This window comes from Fusarium coffeatum, assembly GCF_003316985.1.
Source record: "Fusarium coffeatum strain FIESC_28 chromosome Unknown BRIP53273_contig_87, whole genome shotgun sequence".
Classification (NCBI taxonomy): Eukaryota; Fungi; Ascomycota; class Sordariomycetes; order Hypocreales; family Nectriaceae; genus Fusarium; species Fusarium coffeatum.
In genome coordinates, this window is record NW_022157882.1 from 213,386 (window position 1) to 235,675 (window position 22,290).

Consider the following 22,290-nt stretch of genomic DNA (forward strand, 5'->3'; position numbering starts at 1 on the left):
ACAGTAGATATGCAGGCAATGTTCAGGACATTGTCTGGAAACAAATCAGCGCTAGGATTTGTAGTTGATGGTGCATCTTAATGAATACATGAACGTTTTCCCAGCGTTGACCGACCGTTAAACCCATAAGGTGGACATGATATTGGCTAAATGCCATGTCTATAGATTCAGCTGGACATGCTTTGGTGACGCATCGCTTCTTCCCTAAGCTTCATGTCGAATGATACACACCGAGGCTAATCCTTGGTGCGATAACATAATTGATGTTTTTTGACATAACAGTGTTCGTAATCCCATTAAGCTCACAGAACCTTCTGGACAAGTTCCAAAAGATCAAAGAAAGCCTCACGCTCGAGATCGGTTTTAGCAAGACCAAGACCCAGAACAAGGATTCGTCGATCCTCCAGTGACCGTAGACATATTTGACTTGCAATTTGCGCCGCATAAAGTTGCCCCAGAGTCTCACGCTCCTCACCCCCGCCTCCAAAAAGCGTCGTTGGCGTGAGATGTGTTGAGGGGAGAAGACCCTTGTTCGAACTTGGTAGGTTCATTTCAACCACTCCAGATGAAGATCCTGTCAAAGGGACTTGAATCTAGATCATCATGTTAGTATAAAGTCATGTGGTAGTGGCAAGGGTATATACCCATTGTGAAAGACGGCCTTCTTGAGAGATGGTGATTAGGATCTTGTCTGCGAAGCTTGTAGAGGAAATCTCGGTGGTAACGCCGTTTATTTGACCTGAGACTTCTCGAGACCCAGCGGGGAATTGATCTGGTCTGACATCAATTGAAGTCATTGTTATTGGTGGTGGAAGTGTTGAGCTTGTGGTGATGCTTGTGGGTTTACGTAGCACATGTGTAGTCGGCGCTGTCTGGTGGTGAGAAAAATGGAGCTGGGCGGACGAAATCGTTGGCTCACTTTATGAGAGTTTAGGCTGGCTTTTGACACCATTAATCTTTGAACCCGAGGAAGGTAAGAAATCGCTGTCTTTGACTCATAGTGATGCCTCCAAATCAGGCAACAATAATCAACATTGCCATTCAAGATAATAGACTTCTGCGTTGTAGATTTTACTCCCATTATTGGGCCGTCAATACCTAGTGGAGGAATATCAAGGGTGCTTAACTGAAGTTTGCCGGACCTGATGGGCATGAATTCAATGTGGCTAGGTAGCCAAGTCAGTAAGTTGATCGAACTCTGACTCATGAGGTATATTTCTCCGTTATTCCCTTCCATATAGTTCAATTCCAAGAACATATAAAACAACATAGCTTAATTTTTCTATGTCGACTTAGACCAGTACCAGACTATTCGTTTTTGACGCCTCAAGTCTTGAAAGCAATGGAACACCAAAAAAGACTAGACTCAAAGACTAACACTAGATCGCCCCACCGGGCCCCGCGCTATGCCAAAAGTGAACGCAGATTCTGGCGGTGTTCAACGGCAGATCGACACTTTTGCCCAAAAATTATTATCGAGCCTGTGTTTGCGAAAGGAACAAGGTATCTCATATCCTTACTCAGAGCCATGGCGAAATACGTTCCTCGCCAAAGAAAGCACAAGGTGCTAGCTCGTGAGCGAGCAAAAGAGAATGCCCAACATGAAATAGTAGACTCCAACCAGGATGAGCTGCTTCCTTCATCGAAGGCCGAGCGCGAGGCCAAGAGGGCTCAGCTGAAGGCAGAGCTTCGTCAAGAGGGCCAGAAGATGAGCGGAAAGAAGGCCAAGCGCTTGGAAAAGTACATTGAGGGCAAGCTGCGCAAGGACGAGAACCGCGAGCTGATGGCCAAGCTTGCTGAGGAACAAGTCGACACCAGCTTGTTTTCGAGCAGTCGTGTCATGGGCCAAGGTCGCGAAACCAAGAAGGAGGCTCTACGAAGGGCCATGAGAGAGGAGAAGGCCGGTTTGGAGGGTAGCGAGGACAGGGCGAAAATTCTCTTCCAAAAGAGGAAGGAAGGGGAGATGGATGAAGACGATTCGAACGACGACAGCGACGCATCGGAGGACGAGTCAAACCCAACAAAAAGCAAGGCAACAGAACCAGCGAAAGCGACAACATCTACACTCGCGCCCGCTCCTCAGGAGTTCTCTAGTGAATCGAAACTGGCGATCAGCGCATCGCTCGGTTCAGGTCTCAAGCGTCCATTGGACGTTGACGAAGAAGGAAAACCCGTTATCAAAAAGCGACAGAAGCGTGGTGGAGTGAAGTCGAAATTCTCAATCGCTCCCGTTGAGGCACCCCAACCCGAGTCTGAAGACGCAGGCGATAGCGATGGCAGTGGCAGTGGCAGTGGCAGCGACAGCGACGAGTGGAATGGATTCAGCGACGACGAGGCCGAGAAGAAAACACAAGGCGAAGACGATGACGAAGCGGATAGCGAGAGTGAAGAGTCCAGCGAAGGCTCCGAGGAGGAATCAGACGATGACTCTGACGAAGATATGGAGGATGTTGAGAACAAAGCGCAAAGATCATCGGCTTTCAAGGCATGGGCGCATCAGGCTCGAAACCAGGCTCTCGGATACCAATCGATCGAAGGCACAACGACCAACCTAGAGATCCCCAAACCAGACAATTTTGTCCCTCGAGCACCCGAGCAAGATCCTCTGCCCTTGGAACTGCAAACAACAAAAAATACCGACCGAAAGGTGTACAGCGTTTCGGTTACTAGAAGCCCAGAGGTCCAGGAAGCTCGTCTCAAGCTTCCTGTCGTTTCGGAGGAACAAAGGATAATGGAAGCGATCCATAACCATAACATCGTTGTTGTGTGTGGTGCTACAGGTTCCGGAAAGACTACTCAGATTCCGCAATTCCTTTACGAGTCAGGATATGGTGCTCCTGATGGGCCTACACCTGGATTGATCGGTATCACGCAACCCCGTCGAGTCGCTGCGGTCAGTATGTCGAAGCGAGTTGCTGAGGAACTTGGAGACAAGTCTGAGGCGGTGGCCTACCAGATCCGTTTCGAGGGCACCGTTAACCCCAAGACATCCATGAAGTTCATGACTGATGGTGTTTTGATGCGCGAGGTTGCGCAGGACTTTAAGCTTATGAAGTACTCCGCGATCGTCATCGACGAAGCTCACGAAAGAAGCTCCAACACTGATATTCTCATTGGTATGCTCAGCCGAATTGTTAAGCTTCGAACAGAGCTTGCGGCGGAGGATCCTACCCATAAGCCCTTGAAGCTCATTATCATGTCGGCCACGCTGCGAATTGAGGATCTCACCATGAATCCTACCCTTTTCGCGACCCCGCCACCCGTCCTCGAAGTTGAGGGCCGACAACATCCCGTGACCATGCATTTTGCTCGAAAGACAAGGCACGATTATGTCGAGGAGGCGTTCCAAAAGATTAGCAGAGGTCACAAGAAGCTACCGCCTGGTGACTTCCTGGTGTTCTTGACTGGTCGTAACGAAATCTTGCAGCTCAGCAAGCAACTCAAGACGGCGTTCGGTGGTCCCAAATCTGTCGGCGGACCTAAGGTACAAATATCTGCTAATGACGCTCCTTTGGAAGTCGAGGATATCGAATTTGGAGATGTGGATGATCGCAACGGTGATGAAGATGGTGATGACTTTGACGAGATACTCACAGACGACGAGAATGGGGAGGATGAGGATGAGTTCCAGATTGAGGAAGATCAAGAAGCTGCACCTCTCAAGATGCGAGTGCTGCCTCTCTACTCTCTGCTGCCAACAAGAGAACAAATGCGAGTCTTTGAGCCCGCGCCCGAAGGCACACGAAACATTGTCCTGGCTACCAACGTTGCGGAAACTAGTTTGACCATTCCTGGTATTCGTTATGTTTTCGACTGCGGACGATCCAAGGAGCGACACTACGATCGTCTAAGCGGTGTTCAGAGCTATGGCATTGGCTGGATCAGCAAGGCCAGCGCAAACCAACGTGCAGGTCGTGCTGGTCGTACCGGTCCTGGTCATTGCTACAGACTATACTCGTCTGCAGTTTACGAGAGAGACTTCCCAGAGTTCATGGATCCCGAGTTGTTGCGAATGCCCCTTGAGGGTATTGTGCTCCAGCTTAAGGCCATGAACCTACAGCATGTCGTCAACTTCCCATTCCCTACACCACCGGATCGACGGGCTCTCGCAAAGGCTGAGAAGCTTTTGACGTACCTGACTGCTGTCTCTGATACTGGAAAGGTCACTCCTGTTGGTCAGCTTATGTCTATGTTCCCTCTGTCTCCCCGCTACAGTCGCATCCTGTTGGTCGGACACACCCTTGATTGCATTCATTACACAATCGCTTTAGTTGCTGGTCTATCAGTGGCAGAAATCTTCCTTCCTGAAGCTCAAGCCATTCCACAACTTGCAGCCAAGGAAGACCACGAAATTCGCACAACAGCGGACGTTCAAGCAGAGAGTCGCCAGGCAGCTATTCGAAAGCAGTTCAACACAGTGCATTACGAGTTTTGCAGCATGGACGACAAGTCCGATGCTATCAAGGTTTTGCAAGTTGTGGCGGAATTTGCTCACGAGCCTACAGAGCAATGGTGCGAGGACCATTTTGTTCGGTACAAGGTGCTCAAGGAAGTTCAGCAACTGCGTCAACAAATCACGGAATTACTGAAAAACAATATACCTGCTTTCGCCAACCTGAGGTATCAGGATAAGCTGGATCGTCCATCACCCAAGCAGGTAGCTGCGCTCAAGCAGATGGTCGCAGCAGGCTTCGTGGATCAGGTCGCCATTCGAGCTGATCTCACACCGAACCCTCCTGAGCAGTACCGTGCGCCGCGTCGATCTATCGACATTCCATACGTTCCCTTGATGCCTATTCACACTGGTGAGGAGGTTGAGAGCGATCGTGCGGTGTACATTCATCCCACATCACCCCTGGCCCATATCAGCATGCGGGAGTGTCCCGATTACATCGTCTACTCTCAGCTTCAAAAGGCTACACAGCTAGTTGACACGACAAAGCGACCCAAGACTAGAATGCACGCCCTCACAGATGTGTCGGGTGGTGTTTTGTCTAATCTGGCAAAGGGCACACCTCTCATCACTTACAGCAAGCCAATGAAGGAACTCAAGTCATTCGTTGCAGCTGATGGTTCGGCGATGAGAGAGTGCGTTGTCGTTCCTTCTTTGAGGGCGGAGGGTACAGGCGGTCAAGGATGGGCTCTGCCTAGCAAGACAGTGAAGCAAAAGAGAGTGCCCGGTCAGGGCTGGGTTGTGCAATAGATGTGTATATTCAGACAATGTCGGGCCATTTACAGCCTGGGAGTTGATAAAAGACCAAAGGTTAGGCCAGTTCTAGCATAAGAGATGATAAATTAGATAATTGGATTCGGTTCACGACCTACCTCTAAATTTGCGTGCAATTCTTATACTTAAAAAGCTCTCTAAGGAAGATGGTAGAGAAGATGGTTCTTCAAGACTCCGTGAGTCGATATTTGACAATGCTGAAGTTACTTTATGGTGGTGTGAGAGCTCGACGTCATCATACAAGCATCATGTTTATATAACCTGATGGAGACTTTGTCTTCAGCACGAAAGATTACATTCAGTATTTGGTTCTTGAATTGAACACAGTATATACATACCATTTATATCTTTTGCTATCGATCATGGCAACATCGAATACTCTGTTTCCTGGCGTTGCTCTGGTCACAGGTGCTTCATCCGGTATAGTAAACCTACAACTGGCAACCTCTGTACCCAGTCTTTTAACCATGTGATCCAAGGCATTGGGCGTCAAATCGCCATCTCTTTTGCCGTAGAAGGATGTCGCAAGCTCGCTCTGTTCGACAAGGATGGAAACGGCCTCACTGAAACAAAAAACGCTATCGAGAGTGTAGCCGAAAATGCAGAGGTTCACCTCTTTGAGACGGATAACCTCGATGCAGATCAAGTTTTCAAGAACATGGGTCTTGCAATCGCTCAATTTGGCCGTATTGATTATGCTGTTAACTGTGCTGGTATGTTCTACATCTCTTCTTACGTCCAGTTAACTGAGAGGCCAGGTATCTACGGTCCTACAAAGCCAAGTCATAATGTGACTACTGCGGAGTTCGATCATGTTATGCATACCAACTTTCGAGGACTATGGCTTTGTGCGCGCGAGGAGCTCAACCATATGTCGGCCCAAGATCTTGGTGTCACTCATGATGGACGGCCTGGATTCAGAGGGTCGATTGTGAACGTGGGAAGTAACCTCGGCCTTGTTGGAAAGCCAGAAACCCGTAAGTATGTCCACTTTTCAAGTTTAATGAGATGCTGACCATTGGGTAGCGGTCTATAGTGCTTCAAAAGCGGCCATTATCAGCTTGACGAGAAGCGATGCGATCGATGTAAGTTTGACTGTTGTTTGTTCTCTCGAGCAGTATACTGATGTATGCCAGTATGCGAAGCATCAAATTCGAGTCAACTGCGTGTGTCCTGGAGTGATTGAGTAAGTTGATCCTCTTCATGTTAGCTCATTGCGAATACTTAAAATCTTAGAACGCCTATGACAGCTGATGTCCCAGAAGATGACCCTGCTGTACAAACTGCTGTCATGAAACGAAAAGGTACGCCGCAAGAAGTAGCAGACGCCGTCTTGTTCCTATCCAGCCCAAAGGCTTCCTTCATCCAAGGGACTGCATTGTCGGTCGATGGTGGATATACTATCAGTTAAGCATATGCTGGATGACAATAGGCATGTGAAAGTCATACTGTATTGGGTATCAAACTAGTGTATAAAGCGAGAACAGCAAGAATCACGATGTCTATTTCCCCATTGAACGCCCCTTTCGTCCCTGATAACCTCGACCTCAAGATGCGGCCGGTGTGCTGGTCGAGTTCGCCATTTTGCTCTTCTTGCGCTTGGGTTTAGGAGCTGCTGACCTAGGTGTCTTCTCCTTGCTTTCCTTCTTGTCTTCAACCTTGGTGTTGATTGTTGGGGCAGTAATGCTCCTCACAGGACTGTCCTTTTTCACAAGTTGTGGTGGTTTTCGGCCTGTCGTAGTGAGGTGGAATTCTCCTGGACGACCAGTAATAGGGTTCTCGTCAATGTATTCGCCGCCGTATTTCATATGGATCATGAACGACTCTTCCGCCAATTTAGCCAATGCCGCATCATCATCCTTCTGCGTAACTGATATAGGAGCGACTGGGGCTTTGCTGGATTCGTCCGACACGGGCATTGGTGTTGCCGCAGCAGAATCCTGGACCTTTGCCTTTGTTGATGTCTTGGCCGCTGGAAGCTCGTAGTAGTTTCCCCTTGATGGTCCCCATTTGCGCACAGATTCGGCGGCTGTCACAGCATTGGTAATGCATGAAGATATCGTCATCTAAACAACAGGTTAGAAAGTATCCCTAAACCACATGCGCGAAGCAACTTACAATTCGTGCTGCGAGGATGCCACTCAAGGTTGGTGCCATGTAGATGTTCTCTCCCACGACAAAGTATGAGGCATGCACCGTAATCTCGTCGTCTTCATATGCGGACTTTCGCCTCGTCTGCTTGCGAATTACCCAAACTCCTGTACCAGCTCCGGGACCAGTCTCTGCCGGTTCCTCTACGACTCTGAATTCAAGACCCGACATGGTGTTGAGATGTGTTTCGAAAGCTTCGCGCGTTTGAATTACCGGATACATCGAAGGAACGTTCATCGCTTGATTGTAGACTACGGCGTTATTCGAAGTGCGCTCGAAGAATGGCGATTCGGCGAAGTAGAAGAGTATAGTGTTGTTATGTAGGCCGCCCATTTGCGCGATGGCCATGGGGGAGCGCCATTGGATCTCATCGAGAGGGGGATCGTTGGGGTTGGACATCTTGAGAAGTTTTGCTGGCAAATCTGATCCTATGTATGCTTGTCTTTGTGATGTTTGTTTTTGGTGATGATTGTTTGGAGAATCGAGAGGTTGAAAGAGCTTCTGCGAATTGACGTGGGGTTCCGCTCCCTACCCCCAGGGGTGTTACAGGGAGCGGTCGCGTTCCGCTTTAGCGCATATCCAGTAGCATGGCGCATCATTTCGACGGGCTTACAACCACCTACCTTCACTTCACTTAATTACTGCACCAAGACAACGCACGCTTTCTAATACCGCAGAAACAAAACCACAACACAAAATACCGGTATACGAATCACGCCATGGATCTACTCTCCAGTGTCCGCAAATCTGGATCACGAGGTGGCGTCAACTTTAGCTGGGATGAAGTCGCAAACTCTTCACATCGCGAAAACTATCTTGGCCACAGTCTCAAGGCCCCTGTTGGACGATGGCAAAAGGGTCGCGACTTGAACTGGTACGCCAAAGCCGAAGACGATGGGGTACCCGACGAGAACGGAGAAACAGAAGAGGAGCGACGTGAGAAGGCGCGAAAGGAAGAGGTGCGCAAAATCAAGGAGGCTGAAGAGGATGCTATTGCAGCAGCTTTGGGCTTGCCACCGCCTGTACGAAACTCTTCAGGTGCGAACGCAGTAGAGGTTGACCCCGAAAGACGAAAAGTCGGGCCAGCAAGTGGGCCTCCTGAGGAAGAGGCTGTGAAGGAAAAGCGAGAGCGCTCGAGACGTCACGATGGTTCTGAAAGACGGGAGAGAAGGCGACACCGCAGTCGAAGTCACGATCGCGACCACGATCGGGAGCGCCGCCATCGCAGACATAGGAGTCGAAGTCGTGACCGAGATGCTGGCAAGGACAAGGATGAAGATCGACCCAGGGAGAGACGCAGAGATAGGGACGGAGATCGGGGCAGGGAACACGGTCATAGACGCCATCGCGATAGCCATCGAAGGGAAGACCGCGAAGGAGACGATCGACGACGCAGAGATGGAAGCAGAGAGCGCCGCCACTCGAGATCTCGAGACCGACGCAGACGAAGTGCCAGCCCTAAACCTCATCGCCGAGACTGAGGGCCAAGATGTGGTCCTCCAAGCACAGCAAAAATATGATACCCGAGTAATAGTATGAGGAGATTGGACATTCACCATGCATGACGATATTGATGTCGAAATTAACAATAAATTATTTTCATTTCCTATTTAAAGCGGAACCATCCATGCTTTTAGAGCTCTTTTCCTGCTCCAACGCCAAATCAACCCATTTTGTTACACTTGTATTGTTACACAGTCCTAAGACTGGCTGAGAGGCTGGCCATCCTTGGCCTTCTGAGCACCATACTTTTCCAATCGGATAGACTGGATAGCAATGAAACCAGTGCTGTCCATAGGAGAGAAGGTGTCGAGGCTGTCCATGGAAGCATCCTCCTGCGAGTAGAGGCTGCTGGTCTCGCTCGATCGTCCGAGGACATAGACGTGACCCTTGTACACTCGGAGGCGGACTTGGCCATTGACGCCCTTCTGGGCAGAAACAATGGCCTCATCGAGCCACTCACGCTCAGGGGAGAAGTACACGCCGTTGTAGAGGCATTGAGACCATTCGACAGTCACAAATTGGTCTCGGAGTTTGCGGACCTTTGAGTCGAGGACAAGACCCTCGAGATCAAGGTGGGCAAGACGAGCAATGGTCAAGCCAGGGGTGTCATAGCAGCCACGGCTCTTGAGTCCGATAAATCGGTTCTCGACACTAAGAATTGTAAGCTCAATTCCTTCTAAGTACCAGCGATGATCAGACTTACATGTCGATTCGACCAACACCGTGGTCGTGGCCAATCTTGTTGAGAAGCTTGAAGAGCTTTACCGAGTCGGTCTCCTCCTGGTCAGGTGTAGCAACCTTGACAGGCAGACCCTTCTCGAAATGAACAGTGAAGTCGTAGGGCTTGTCAGGTGCCTCAAGAGGATCGACAGTCTGAGTCCAAAGATCCTTAGGAGGAGTATGGTCAGGATCCTCGAGAATACCAGCCTCGTACGAGCAATGGACAAGGTTCTCGTCTTGGCTCCAAGGGGCCTTTGGGGTGGATGAGACAGGAATGTTGTTCTCGGCAGCGAATTGAAGAAGGTCCTTTCGGCCTTGGAACTTCTCGCAGAATTCGGGTAGTCGCCAAGGGGCGATGATCTTGATGGAGGGGTTGCAAGCCTTGAAGGCGAGCTCGAAACGAACTTGGCTAAAGAAATTTGTCAGTTACAACTTTAATTTTCGCGATTGGGTTGTCATACTCGTTCTGTAGTTTGTTAGCAGTGGTTCATCTTAGTTCGATGGTTTGACTTACTCCTTTACCGGTGCAACCATGGCTCAGAAGGTTGCAGTTGTACTTCTCAGCAACTCGGACTTGAGCTCGAGCGATAACAGGTCGAGCAAGAGCAGTTCCAAGAAGATATCGATCCTCATAGATGGCATTGCACTGAATTGCTCGAAAGACAATTTGTTCGACGAATTCCTTCTGGAGGTTTTCAATGATCATGCGCTCAGCTCCAAGAGCGAGAGCCTTCTTCTCAACGGCATCAAAGTCCTCTACTTGACCGACATCGGCAAGGAAACACTATCAGTTGTCAGGGCTGTTGGCAAAACAAAGGCTAGTCTGAGCAAACATACCACAACCTCGTAGCCTTCAAGAATGAGCCATTTTAGGATCGTGGAGGTATCAAGACCTTGATTGTAGAGTTAGTATTCCAAGCTGCCCATTGAGTATAATTTGGGATGAGGTACCTCCAGAGTAGGCACTATAAGAAAGATTAGCAAGTGTTCTAATGCGACATTTGTGACGTAGAGATCAAATACTTACAGACAAACACGGCCTTTTGACATGATGTAGAAGTCGATGTGAATGTGTTTTGGTTATGTGTGTTGTTGCTTGATATAGCAAAGCAAGAGGAGAGTGATTAGTGATGTAGAGTGTGAAGCTTGAATGATTGAAGGGATGATGAAGAGAGAAAAGACAGATATTTTATATTTCGAGATGAAGAAGTTGAGTCACAGTCATATCTTCAATCCTCTACAAAAAAAAGCAAAGATATTAATCGACCTGGTGGTGACTTGCCGTCTCCATCACGAACAGTGAATCACTTACACGATGTCGACCTCCGAGTCCGGACCCAATAAAACATCTACAAGATCTATTCTACAAAATCTAGTATAATTCAAGTGTTTACTATCCATTCTGGGCAAGGCCGATATGTCGATATAGTCATAGTGGCTCTTGAACTAAAAAGCAATATTCATGGATTGCCTTGGTTTGCTCATTGCGAAGTCGGCAACTAATTTAAATGTTGACTCTTTTCAAAGAAATTTTGAAGATAAACCGGTCTTGGCACGGCCCTTCTCGGGGTCTAAACTAAAAACTGACAGCGGCTGGGCGGGTACTGATGGGTGTTGTAGCGGGTGATCGTCAGCAACAAGGACTATTGCAGGACAGATGCATAAGATTCAGAACTTGTACATTGCAAGTTAGAAGGAATCTATTGAGGTCAGGAACAATCTCAAAGTCAATATTCACTACTCAACGGTTATATCGATTAATCATCGAACGTCAAGTGTTAGATTAGAACGGTTATGGGAGGCTTCTTTCCCCAGAAAGCCTTAGCTAAACCTTTGTGTCCTCTGATTGGTCACTTCCTTCCGCGACAGTGGACAACGTCAACCACTTTCAGGGACCATCTGCAACTGTCTGGGGGCTTCCTTCACCACGGGTCACAGGTCATATGAACCTACAACCTCCATATCTTCAAAACTACATAAACTCTACAGCATCATCAAGTTTTGCCACACATATTGTGTGATTTTTGTTGCGGCCTCCTCCTCTTAGTCTACTTATCCAGGGCTGGAGTGTATTCATTCGCGTTTGCCACTTTGCGCAGCCGTACGTAGCTCTGTCTGCCTGTCCTAAACTCCGAATCTGATCCGCATATTTATATACACCGAAGCATCATAGCTAACTTTACCAAACAGTTACCGTTTCATTCTTCTTTTCTGAGACTTTAACTCCCATACCATAAAGTTCCTTCCACGACGATAATGCGATAGTAAACCTAATACCGTAAACACGATGGATTATTCGAAGCTACGAGCCGCCGCTTTGCGGGACGGTGAAGACGAAGAAGCCGTTACTGTCGATACCCGCGCTCTGATCGACAAGGTTCTTGCGAGATATTCGGGAGAATGGACAACATTACGAGAGCTTATTCAAAACGCCGCCGATGCCCAGGCAAAGACGGTCAGCGTCAAGTGGGAAACGCTCCCATCGACACAAGTGCCACTCCCAAGCACAACGAACCGATCCGAGATCCTGAAGCATACATTGTCAAACCATACTCTGCGCCGGCTAGTTGTACAGAACGATGGACAACCTTTCACCAAGACAGACTGGGGAAGACTAAAGCGTATTGCTGAAGGTAACCCTGACGAGACCAAGATCGGTGCTTTCGGTGTTGGTTTCTACAGTGTCTTCGCGGACTGCGAGGAGCCCTTTGTCAGCTCTGGTGACCAGGCTATGGCATTCTACTGGAAGGGGAATGCCCTCTTCACCAAAAAGTCCCAGATACCGGCGGATCAAGCTACGCATCATACTACATTCGTCCTGGACTACCGAAATAATACAACACCCCTACCCAACCTGCTATCTGTTAGCCAGTTTCTTGCAACCAGTTTGACCTTTGTTGCGCTTGAGCACATTGAGTTTTGGATAGACGACCACCTGATCCTATCGCTTAAGAAGAAATCATCACCCAGTGCTGAACTTCCTTTGCCTCGAGATCTGGAGGCAAGAACAAAGGATGGGCTAATGAAAGTGACGAGCGTCGATCGCACAAGTACGAAGATCGATGCCTCCTATATGGCCGCTATTGGATGGAAACCACAGGCCGCAACAAACACCACCAAGACTGATTCATATGGCGCTCCGGAAGCTCCTTCGTTGAGATCCTTCTTCGCACGACTTACATCATCTGCGTCACAAGCTGGTATAAGAACTAAGGCTCAGAGCGAGGAGAATGCAGCGCAGGTGGCGATTTCTGAAGATGTGACCAAGCTTTCCACCTCGACAATCTTTCTCCGGGCGACTTCTGCGAGCATTCGCACTAGTGTTGCGGCTAACTTCGCATCCGAACTTGAGAGAGCTACAAAGAAGCCACCGCCCAAGACAACAAAGATTGCGATTTTAACTTCCTCCTACGATGAAGCCCAAGCTTCTCAAGACGCTGCTGCTCCTGGAGCGCTCGGCAAAGCTACCGATGTGTTTGCCTCTGTGCTTCCTAACAAGAAGCCTGGTGGGCGCATCTTTATTGGCTTTCCTACAATGCAAACAACCGGTGCAGGACTGCACATCTCGGCGCCGTCGGTCATTCCTACGGTAGAGAGAGAGGCCATTGACTTGAACGCTCGTTGGGTCAGGACATGGAACCTCGAAATTCTTCGTGCTGCGGGTATCATTACTCGACTGGCATTTGCGAACGAGATGAGCGACTTGAGCTATCGCATTAGGCAGACCATGGCCAAAGAGCCCAAGTTCTCTCCAGCTGTAATTGCGAAGTATATGCCAGAGGCTCTTCACATCCTCAAGACTTTCACTTTCGGTGACTCTACACCCAGCGGGCAAGTAGGTCAAATTATTGAGGAAGCTTTCTGGATGTGTTTTAAGAAGGCCTCGATCGAGACCTATTCAACTCGAGGTGTGCTGCAAACAGCAGATGTTCGCATTGCTTCGGACGAAATGAGTAAATTCGTTGACAGCATCCCCGTTGTGCCTGAAGAGATGAAGAGTGTTCCATTTGTGAAGAAGCTTATAGACTTTGGTCTCATCTCCCACATCACTGTTACAGATGTGAAGAAGGAGCTGGAGACGAAAGCCATGAACAAAGTACAATTGATGAACTTCATCAGTTGGGCCGGTAAAAAGAGTTTAAGTGGCGAGCTTGATCCTGGTAGCCGAGCCGCTCTACTTGAGGTTGCTGTTGGTACAATGAGCGACGATGGGGAGCAGGGCGAGATAATTGCTCTCGGAAGCATCACGAACCATCTCATTGCGAACAGGATTCCTGCCAGTTTGCCTATTCCACCTACAACTATTCCTCATGCCCTTACGGCAAACTCTCAGCAAGCGGAACTGCGCGCTTTGGGTTGGGAGCCTTTGGAGATCCTGCCTTGGCTGCGATTCCTCTTTGACACGAACTCATCCAGGCCTGAGGAGCAGAACCTCACGCGATCCCCCAAGTTTGCTATCCAGGTTCTGACTGTTCTGTCAAAGAATTTTGAAAACTCGAGTCCTAACGCGAGAACAACCATTGTCTCACTTCTACAGGCCAGCACGGTGGTTCCTACGAAACAGGGAATGAAGAGGCCTACAGAATCTTTCTTCCCGATTGTCAAGCTTTTTGACGACCTTCCTGTTATTCAAGGTTGTGACAAGATCAAGGAGAAATTCTTGGTAACGATTGGTGTCCGCAAAACAGTTGATCTGGAGACCATCTTCACTAGATTGCTCAACGCCTCGAGTGAAGGGCAGCAGAAATGGAGTCATGTCGAACTCATTAAGTATCTGGCGTCGGTCCGTGAGGATATTCCTGGCGAGGATCTTAGCAAACTAAAGCAGACACGCTTCTGTCCTGCCGAGGCTGGTCCTAAGGGCATGGAGTCTACCAAGGGAACAGAAACGCTGTACAAGGTCTCGGAACTTTTTGAGCCAAAGGACGCCCTCCGTGCTTTGCAATTGCCGGTTCTCCAGTGGCCTGGTCCCCCTGGCAGCTACCGGATAGGCAGTGCAGAGGCTAGATTTCTCAACACTCTCGGGCTTAGGCCTTATCCTTCAGTTCCCGAGCTTGTCGAAATGATGTCGGGCAAAGATGAGACTCTTCGAGTTTCTTCAATGACATATTTCCTTGCCAACCATCAGATCAACGGGTATGGATCATTCCAACTCGGTGGCAGCCCCAAGGCGATCATGCCTCTTCAGGGAAGCACGCGACTTGTACCCCCTTCACAGTGTTTCTACAACCCTCGAGCCTCTATCCTTGGTTTCAATATTCTGAGGAGAGATCTGCATGATCATGCGATCAAGTTCGGGGTATCAAGAGATCCTCCAATGGTTGATTGTGTAAACCGTCTTTTGGCTTCGCCTCCACAGGATCATCAGAACGCTGTGGCAGTCTTTGGTTACTTTGCGTCTCGAATCACCGAACTGGGTGAAAACAGTCTTGTCAAACTACGCAATGCCTCTATTGTCCCCATTACACGAACTTCCCGTTCAACTGAGAAGCCAACCCGTACCCAGGCTCATGTCAGTCCTTCTCGGGTATACCTGGGTTCCTCGACGACCTACGGCGACATCTTCGACTTTGTTGATTTTGGACCTGAGGCGAATCCATTCTTGTTCCAGTGTGGTGCCAAGAACGAGCCTACCAAGCTAGAGGTGGCACATATGGCATGCACCGAACCAGCTCGTCTTCTTGGCGTACTCCAAAGTTCAGAGAAGTACTTGGATCTTCTCAAATCGTTGGCTGAATCATCATCTACGCTTCATAGAGATAAGGATCTTTGGAGAAGAATGAAATCGGCACCCTTCCTCCTCGCGTACAAAGAACTGGCCCCTCCTAAGAAGCAGTCGGATGATTTGGAAGAAGAGGATGAGCCCATCAGGCAATATCAACTCGCCTCTGCCAGTCAAATTGTGATTCTGGACGACATCATCAGCTACAGGTTGTTCAAGGATCAGCTTATTTGTGCGCCAGAAGAGGATGCCCTCGAGGCCTTCTATCTGTCACTTGGAGCACAAAGACTGAGCAGTATCGTTCACGAGGAAATTAAGATTGGGCCTCACAGCGACCGACAGAAGCTTGCTCTCAGCCTGCGCAAACATGTCGTCGAGAGATCAAAGATCTTCCTGTTCGAGTGGAACAACTATCGACGCGACGCCATCAAACATGACGCAAAATGGCTGGATAAGAATTTGACTGTCGACGTCGTTCGCTCGGTGGCTTTGAAAAGAACTCTGCAGGGACAGTATCAAACTCACACAGAAAAACGCTCGGCTGCAAGCAAGAGGACCAACAACGGCTGGATCCTGTATGTGGCCGACGAAGCTAAGCCCGACATGTATCAGGTTGGACAAGCCATTTGCCAAATGTTGCTGAACCGCCCAAGTCAGCAAGCTTATCTCTTCTTTGAACCGTTCCTTACGCTGGATCTCTACGGCCTAAGAAATCGCGGTTACAATGTTGACCGAATTCTACGGGCCAAGGCTGCCGAAGCCAGGATTGCCGAGGAAGAGAGACGAAAGGCTCTGGAAGAGGAGCAACGCCAGATCAAGGAAAAGGAGCAGCAGTGGGGGGCAGAAGCTAAAGCGGCCGAAGCTGCACGCGAAGCTACCAGAGTACCAGAACCCCTTGGTCCAACGATGCCAGGTGCATGGGAGTCACCGGAGCAAGCAAAGCCCACACAAGAGCAACAGAACAGGAAGAGTCGAGGATTGTTTTCTAACCTAAGCCGTCGACTTGGATTCGATACTGAGCAAGATGATGACGATTCTCGCAAGGAACTAAACAAGTTCTTGGACAAGCCCAAGGAGATTGAACCAGCTGGGGGCAGCTCGTCTAACACTGGAAAACAACCCCAAAATGAGGGCAGGGTGACAAGTCCTGCTGTGGTGCAGCAGAATTTGCTCAATGCTATCAAGTCAACCCGGGCATACGGATCTGATAGTGTCTTTTCAGAGCCCCAGGTCAATGAAGTCAAGGAGCAGGCCACTTACTGCGACAAGACACCAGCACAGAACATCACATTCATCGCTGAGGCGTCGAACGGCATGAAAGTCTTTGCCTCCAAGGATATTAAAGATCCTAGCCAATTCCTGTCAAAACACTTGACCAACCTCAACGTATTCGCCAGCCTCTTAATTGAGGTCGGCAGCGTCTACTCCATGTCACCCAAGGTCTTGCATATCTTCTACGATGAGGCTGGTGGTACCATTGCCTTCAACACTGGAGGCAGTATCTTCTGTAACTTCCGGTTCTTCTTGCAACTACACGCCGCGCAGATCGAGGCAAGAACTCCGCAGGCTAAGGCAGAGGCTGCGACCTGGTGGTGGGTTGTTTTGGCACATGAGCTGGCACACAACCTCGTGACGCCTCATAACTCTGATCACAGCTACTACACGTAAGTTTTCTCCTTACTTCAGTGATAACACGCATGCTAATTATCACAGTGAATCCTTCATTCAGCAGTATTTCTCCAAGATTGTGGCTAAGGCTGCTCAATGGACGACAGCTCCTGAGCCTCGCAGCCAGGCGCCTCAGATAGCAGCTCCACCATCTGGAGCACCACCTCCTTATCCTGGCGCAAGTAGTAGCTTGCTTGACTGACAAGTGTTTATCATGACATAGCGGGGAGTTTTGTGACTTTGTACACTTTGGGATGTTGTCTCTTCTTTCATCAGCGTTATGAATACTGTTACCAAGACAGCTGACTAAACATAGACATAGACTCTAGATGGTAGATCTTGAATGAACACCGGGTCTGTTTCGATTATTATATGCTTTCTTTACTTTCTCAATTGTGATTGATACTTGACTTCTCTTGTCCGAATGTTCCAAGGAAGGTGTTAGTTCAGTCCGGCATATCGATGTAGTGCGCCACATATCCAGCATGCAATTGAATCAGATATTTTGACACAATCATCTTGAGCATAGCGATGAGGAGAATCATAGAAAGGAGCATCGAATAGTTTTGAAGGATGCATATTTGATTTCACCATGTCGGCAATCGAATGTTACAGGGTAGCTTGACAGATGTGGCTCACGTGACTCATTTCGTGACCAATCAGCTAGACTCCAATTGCAGCGAGCTTGGGCCGACGGATCTTCAAGATCACGACCTCACTCCCAGTAACGAACGACGTCAACGGCCACGCCTCGTACCTCGAGCGAATCTCAAACCTCTCCACTCCCTACGTTCGAATACCCGACGGTCAATTGCCCAACATGCACCGCATCGCCTTCTGGTCCCTCTTCGGTACGTCACCAACCTGAGTCAATTCGCCCGCCCGACAATACAACCCGGACGATTGAGAGCCAAAGAAAAGACGAATTGGATGCTAACATAGCGGAAATTAAAGGCCTCGGTGCCCGATTCTGGCAAATGGGTATTGAGATGCGCCCCTTCTTCAACAAGTCCTCCCTGTGGGTGTACCCCGTCTACGCGGCCGGCGGCGCCAGCTTCGGATACTGGCTCCAGGGTGTCGACGACAGACAAACCGACACACTGAAGGAGCGAAAGGCTATCCTTCTCGAGAAGCGAGCGCGCAAGGCGGAGCGAGATGCTCAGGCTGATGCTTAAGGGAAACGAGAATGAGAACGGAAATGCAAAGATACTGGGAATTACACACCTTCGGCCTCGAGAGGAATGCTTGAAGGGTGGAGGGAATTATTGTACATTTGTGATATTGGGATGTAGAGCGTCGAAATTGGACGTTTGGGTTGAAACAATTACAACCAGAGCGCATCAAGGATGTGATGACATGATAGTGTTCAAGGAGTGACTTTTATACGAGTCTCACTAAACCACCAGAGACGACATAACCGAAAAGTTCACGAATGTCACACACAACATAATACGAATTCAGTCTCATTGTCTCAAAAACACTGTCTCTAAAACATTCACACTCCGGATTGAAACGACAACCCATAACGCCACATCTATCAGATCAGAAAGTGTAACCCATATTCTTTTACTTGAATTCAAAAGCCTACAGCTCCTCTAGTTTTCTTAAGATAGCCGGCACGGAAGTAGCCGAAGAATTGCCCAGTTCCGTCACAACAACCGTGATGTACTTGTCTCGTGTAGTGTCAAAGAGCAAGCGGAATCCAACATCGGTGGAATGCTCAGGGTCAATCTCATTGTAGGTGAGCGAGTCGATTGAGACACGCTCGGTGAAGTTGATGGTCTCGCAAAGAGCGACGACGCGGACACCAAGGTCAGTTGCTGCTGTGGCAATGTCGCATGAGCCTGCGCGGGCGTACATCGCACCGTTGCTAAAGATGGCTTCGGCGGCGAGCAGAACCTGAGTTGCCTCGGAGAGGTGCGTTCGCAGAGCGCCGAGATCGGAAGCGTAGGCGACATGGATGCCGGCGACGGAGAGCTTCTTTGCGAGATCGATGCCAACGCGCTCATAAGGGTCGTCGACTAGGATCACACGGAAGTTCTTATTCAGAACCTGGCGAGCTTGGAGGAGAGTGCGCTCAACCAGGTGGTGGTGAGCGTATGTGAGTACTACATCACCTTCATCAATCATGTTGGCAGCAGTCTCAACGATCACGTAGTCCGCGAGAGTAATGCGTTCACGAATGTAGTTGTCGATGGACTCTGATAGGAGCTTCTTGGCGTCAGAATCGGGGAGATCGATATCGATCTTGCTGATTTGAAGCTTGAGCCATCGGATGGCATTGCCCATGGAGAAACACATGGGGCGACATGCTGTGAGATACTCGATTTGAGGGTTAAGAACGTGAGATGTGAAATGGCGGGAAAAGGTGAAGCCAGGAGGCGTGGTGTAAGAGTCAATGACCTGGAATTGTTAGAATCACACAACCTTACGCTAGGAGAAATTCACCCACCTTCTTGAAAGCATATAGAGTCGCTTCCAGTCGAGTGATACTATCACTGATGGCAAATGCGCTCATGTGTTCTCCGAGAACCAACACAGCAGGATGGACGTCCTTGTCGGCATGAGTCATGTCTATCCGTCGAGCCATAGACAAATGGCTGAAGCAATCTGGTATCGAGGGCTTGTCCTCCTTGACGACGGCTGTCGCTGCCGGTCGAATGGGGAGTTTTGCGCCGCCATGCTGCTGATTCTGTCCGTCTTGCTTAGGCTTTGCCTTGCCTCCCTTGCCGTCACCACCGGATTGCTTGTCGCCTTGCGAAGGACCCTGTTGAGGTTGTGCAGTCTTGGCTTGCGCGCGTCTAGCGGCCTTCTCCTCTTTGGCCTTTTTCTTCAATTCGGCTCCGGAGAGCTTCTTCTCGCCTGCGGGGGCTGCTGACTGCTTTTGTTGTTGACCCTCCTTGGGGGGCTGCTCGGGCTTGCTCTGCTCCTTCTTCTCGGTCTTGACTTCTTGAATCTCGGGGACCTGCGGCGTAGGAGCCGAGCCCTCAGCTTCGATCGACATTAGGACAGTTTCGAGGTTGTGTAGCGGTTTCAACAATGTGCTTGTTCGAGGGCGGGGCACTTTGAGCCTCTGTAATTGTGCGTGTTGTTGTTATTCACTGCAATCAGTGAAGTAGGTTGTTGGTGATATTTTCCGTAGAATACTCGAGTAATTTCGGTCGGAAATAGTGGTGAATAGTACGAATATCGGGTTGTTTGGGTGGGATTTGCTACGAGAGACACTCAGATGGAGGCTTTGAGTCACTCGAAAATAATGACTTTGGACCGGCATTTGGATGGAGAAATGTCGAATGCCCCGCGCTAGCCTAGACCAGACGTGGGCGACACAGCAAACGGAGTTGCATGGGTGTGATACTGCATGTCACTTCCAGGCACTTCATACGTCCGTAGGCATGATATAATTATTTGTATTATCACTATAAGGCTTGTTCTACTCTGCTCTTCTCGTGATCCTTTGTTTGCAGGCGTGTTCGTTACTGTCGGTCGCACATCATTACTGATGGCTCAGCACTCTCGCGCAGTGCAGGGCTGGTCAAACAGTACAACCTTTCAGCGTCACAGGGAGGGACAGTAGGCAAGGAAACCGTGGTGGCAGACAAGGAGTTCGATGGATAAAGCGAGGCGCATCGTGAAGGCTTCCCTTATGGGATCAACAACATACACGCGGGTCGCGCTTCTGACTTAACACATCAAGCGCGACAATGCATGCAGGACATGGCAGCACTTCATACATACACAACTTTGCCTGGAATAGCGAGAGGCATCACCAAAAATCACTAAAACTCCTTCTTCACACCATTCCATCAAGGAATGAGAGCAATGAAAGAAAAGATTCCATAAAGGAAGGGTTCCAAAAATTCCCTACCCAGGCGAACCCAAGTAGGAGCGGTCAGTGTATAGTTTTCAACTAGCAAAAATCCACTCTCAGCTGATTGCTTCACGGAGATGGATAACGCCCTTGCACTCGGATGAAGAAGAAAGGAAAAAAAGAAATCGAAAGAGAGGGAGGGGGAGCCGGGTTTTATAGCTGTGGGAGATCACTCTCGCACGGGCCATATGCTGATGACTAAGGCACCTGGGCAATCTCTGCGCGCAGATTTTGGCAGGCGGGGCTCTAAGTTCAGTTGAAGCGCCGCGTCCAGGCACCAGCGACCCACTGTGAATGGCAGGCACAGCAACAAGCTTCAGCCGCTAATTACAGGCAGGCACTTCCATGACTGCTTCCATGTCGCAGTCTGGCACTGCAACTGTCACCAAAGAAATACATCACTTTTTGAACTTCATATCATACAAGTTGCTCTTGATCTCTAGGGTCTTAGCAACAAGTTACAACCTCAGGATATATATCTGTTCATCATCTGGCATTCTCAAATGTGTCTGATTCTCCAGGGCAGGTCTGGTCTATCCTACGTACCTACCGTACCTTCACGGCATCTGAACCGGTCCATCTAAACTGAAATCACTCTCAACAAAGCATATTGAATGCGGGCTTTGTTTGATTTTTCTCACAACCAGTAACAATTTCCCTTGCACTATGAGTCATACGGCGTGCGACAGTTAGCGATTGTAAGTTTGCAGATGACCTTGTTGCCTGGGCAGAATGTTCTTGGATGATGCCTTGAGAAAGTTTCAGTTCGGGCCTGTTTAAGACAATGCACTTTGCAAACCTACAAATGCGTACTTTGATTTGACGAGAAGGCAATTCCGACCAGGCTTGAGCTATTTGATTTCAGTCTACGTCCAATAGATCCAAGTACGTACGCCGAACCCAGAGTCTCATGACCATCCTGGAGAAACTATACGTCGAAGGTGAACACAAACAATGGACTCAACTCAACGGTCAACCTCACTTTAACCACCACCTGACACAGCATCTACTAAACTCTCCCAATCTTCTACGAAATTCGTCAGGTTTCCTGTCTTCCCCAGTCCTTGTTAGGCTTCTCTGTCTGCCTTGCCATCGTCGAACCTAGTTGTCAATACCCTGTATAAGCGAAGTGCTGGGTTTTCATAACCCTTTATGAAGCATGGGCGTAATTTCTCTATATCCATCAGTACCTAGCCAATAACGCTGTGTCCGGGTTTGAGGTGCCATTATTGCAGTTCGAGTTTCATAACGAGATCTACTGCCGTTGGGGTTATTGCTTCTGTTAGTGAAATTCCAGCTGATGTTAGTGGATATCACGTTCTTACACACACCCGGACTCACAACATCCACACAACATACCTCATGCTTCAATGAGAGAGAATGATTTTCCATTGCAATTATGATATTATTCAATATCTCCTGCTGTAG

General features: G+C 49.0%; 8 protein-coding genes across 8 annotated transcripts; 4 read left to right on the top strand and 4 right to left on the bottom strand.

The window, feature by feature from the left end:
* Positions 1-302: 302 nt before the first annotated feature.
* FIESC28_04260 (uncharacterized protein) lies at positions 303-797 on the bottom strand (the record flags this gene model as incomplete). The annotated part of the gene is made up of 2 exons (XM_031158407.1): positions 303-593; positions 645-797. 2 exons carry the CDS (start codon positions 795-797, stop codon positions 303-305), a joined length of 444 nt encoding a protein of 147 aa, XP_031017553.1.
* Positions 798-1,528: 731 nt separating this feature from the next.
* On the top strand, positions 1,529-5,203 carry FIESC28_04261 (uncharacterized protein; the record flags this gene model as incomplete). Its single annotated transcript, XM_031158408.1, has 1 exon — positions 1,529-5,203. One exon carries the CDS (start codon positions 1,529-1,531, stop codon positions 5,201-5,203), a length of 3,675 nt encoding a protein of 1,224 aa, XP_031017554.1.
* A 386-nt stretch (positions 5,204-5,589) lies between these two features.
* On the top strand, positions 5,590-6,638 carry FIESC28_04262 (uncharacterized protein; the record flags this gene model as incomplete). Its single annotated transcript, XM_031158409.1, has 5 exons — positions 5,590-5,647; positions 5,707-6,204; positions 6,254-6,312; positions 6,364-6,413; positions 6,464-6,638. The coding sequence occupies 5 exons, from the start codon at positions 5,590-5,592 to the stop codon at positions 6,636-6,638; spliced, it is 840 nt and encodes a 279-aa protein (XP_031017555.1).
* Positions 6,639-6,774: 136 nt separating this feature from the next.
* FIESC28_04263 (uncharacterized protein) lies at positions 6,775-7,777 on the bottom strand (the record flags this gene model as incomplete). Its single annotated transcript, XM_031158410.1, has 2 exons — positions 6,775-7,293; positions 7,346-7,777. The coding sequence occupies 2 exons, from the start codon at positions 7,775-7,777 to the stop codon at positions 6,775-6,777; spliced, it is 951 nt and encodes a 316-aa protein (XP_031017556.1).
* Positions 7,778-8,097: 320 nt separating this feature from the next.
* Positions 8,098-8,859, top strand: FIESC28_04264 (uncharacterized protein; the record flags this gene model as incomplete). Its single annotated transcript, XM_031158411.1, has 1 exon — positions 8,098-8,859. One exon carries the CDS (start codon positions 8,098-8,100, stop codon positions 8,857-8,859), a length of 762 nt encoding a protein of 253 aa, XP_031017557.1.
* A 219-nt stretch (positions 8,860-9,078) lies between these two features.
* On the bottom strand, positions 9,079-10,651 carry FIESC28_04265 (uncharacterized protein; the record flags this gene model as incomplete). The annotated part of the gene is made up of 7 exons (XM_031158412.1): positions 9,079-9,532; positions 9,585-10,010; positions 10,063-10,067; positions 10,116-10,385; positions 10,439-10,494; positions 10,553-10,566; positions 10,629-10,651. 7 exons carry the CDS (start codon positions 10,649-10,651, stop codon positions 9,079-9,081), a joined length of 1,248 nt encoding a protein of 415 aa, XP_031017558.1.
* Positions 10,652-11,888: 1,237 nt separating this feature from the next.
* FIESC28_04266 (uncharacterized protein) lies at positions 11,889-18,166 on the top strand (the record flags this gene model as incomplete). Its single annotated transcript, XM_031158413.1, has 4 exons — positions 11,889-16,987; positions 17,037-17,176; positions 17,672-17,842; positions 17,934-18,166. 4 exons carry the CDS (start codon positions 11,889-11,891, stop codon positions 18,164-18,166), a joined length of 5,643 nt encoding a protein of 1,880 aa, XP_031017559.1.
* A 409-nt stretch (positions 18,167-18,575) lies between these two features.
* On the bottom strand, positions 18,576-19,995 carry FIESC28_04267 (uncharacterized protein; the record flags this gene model as incomplete). The annotated part of the gene is made up of 2 exons (XM_031158414.1): positions 18,576-19,394; positions 19,444-19,995. 2 exons carry the CDS (start codon positions 19,993-19,995, stop codon positions 18,576-18,578), a joined length of 1,371 nt encoding a protein of 456 aa, XP_031017560.1.
* Positions 19,996-22,290: the final 2,295 nt, after the last annotated feature.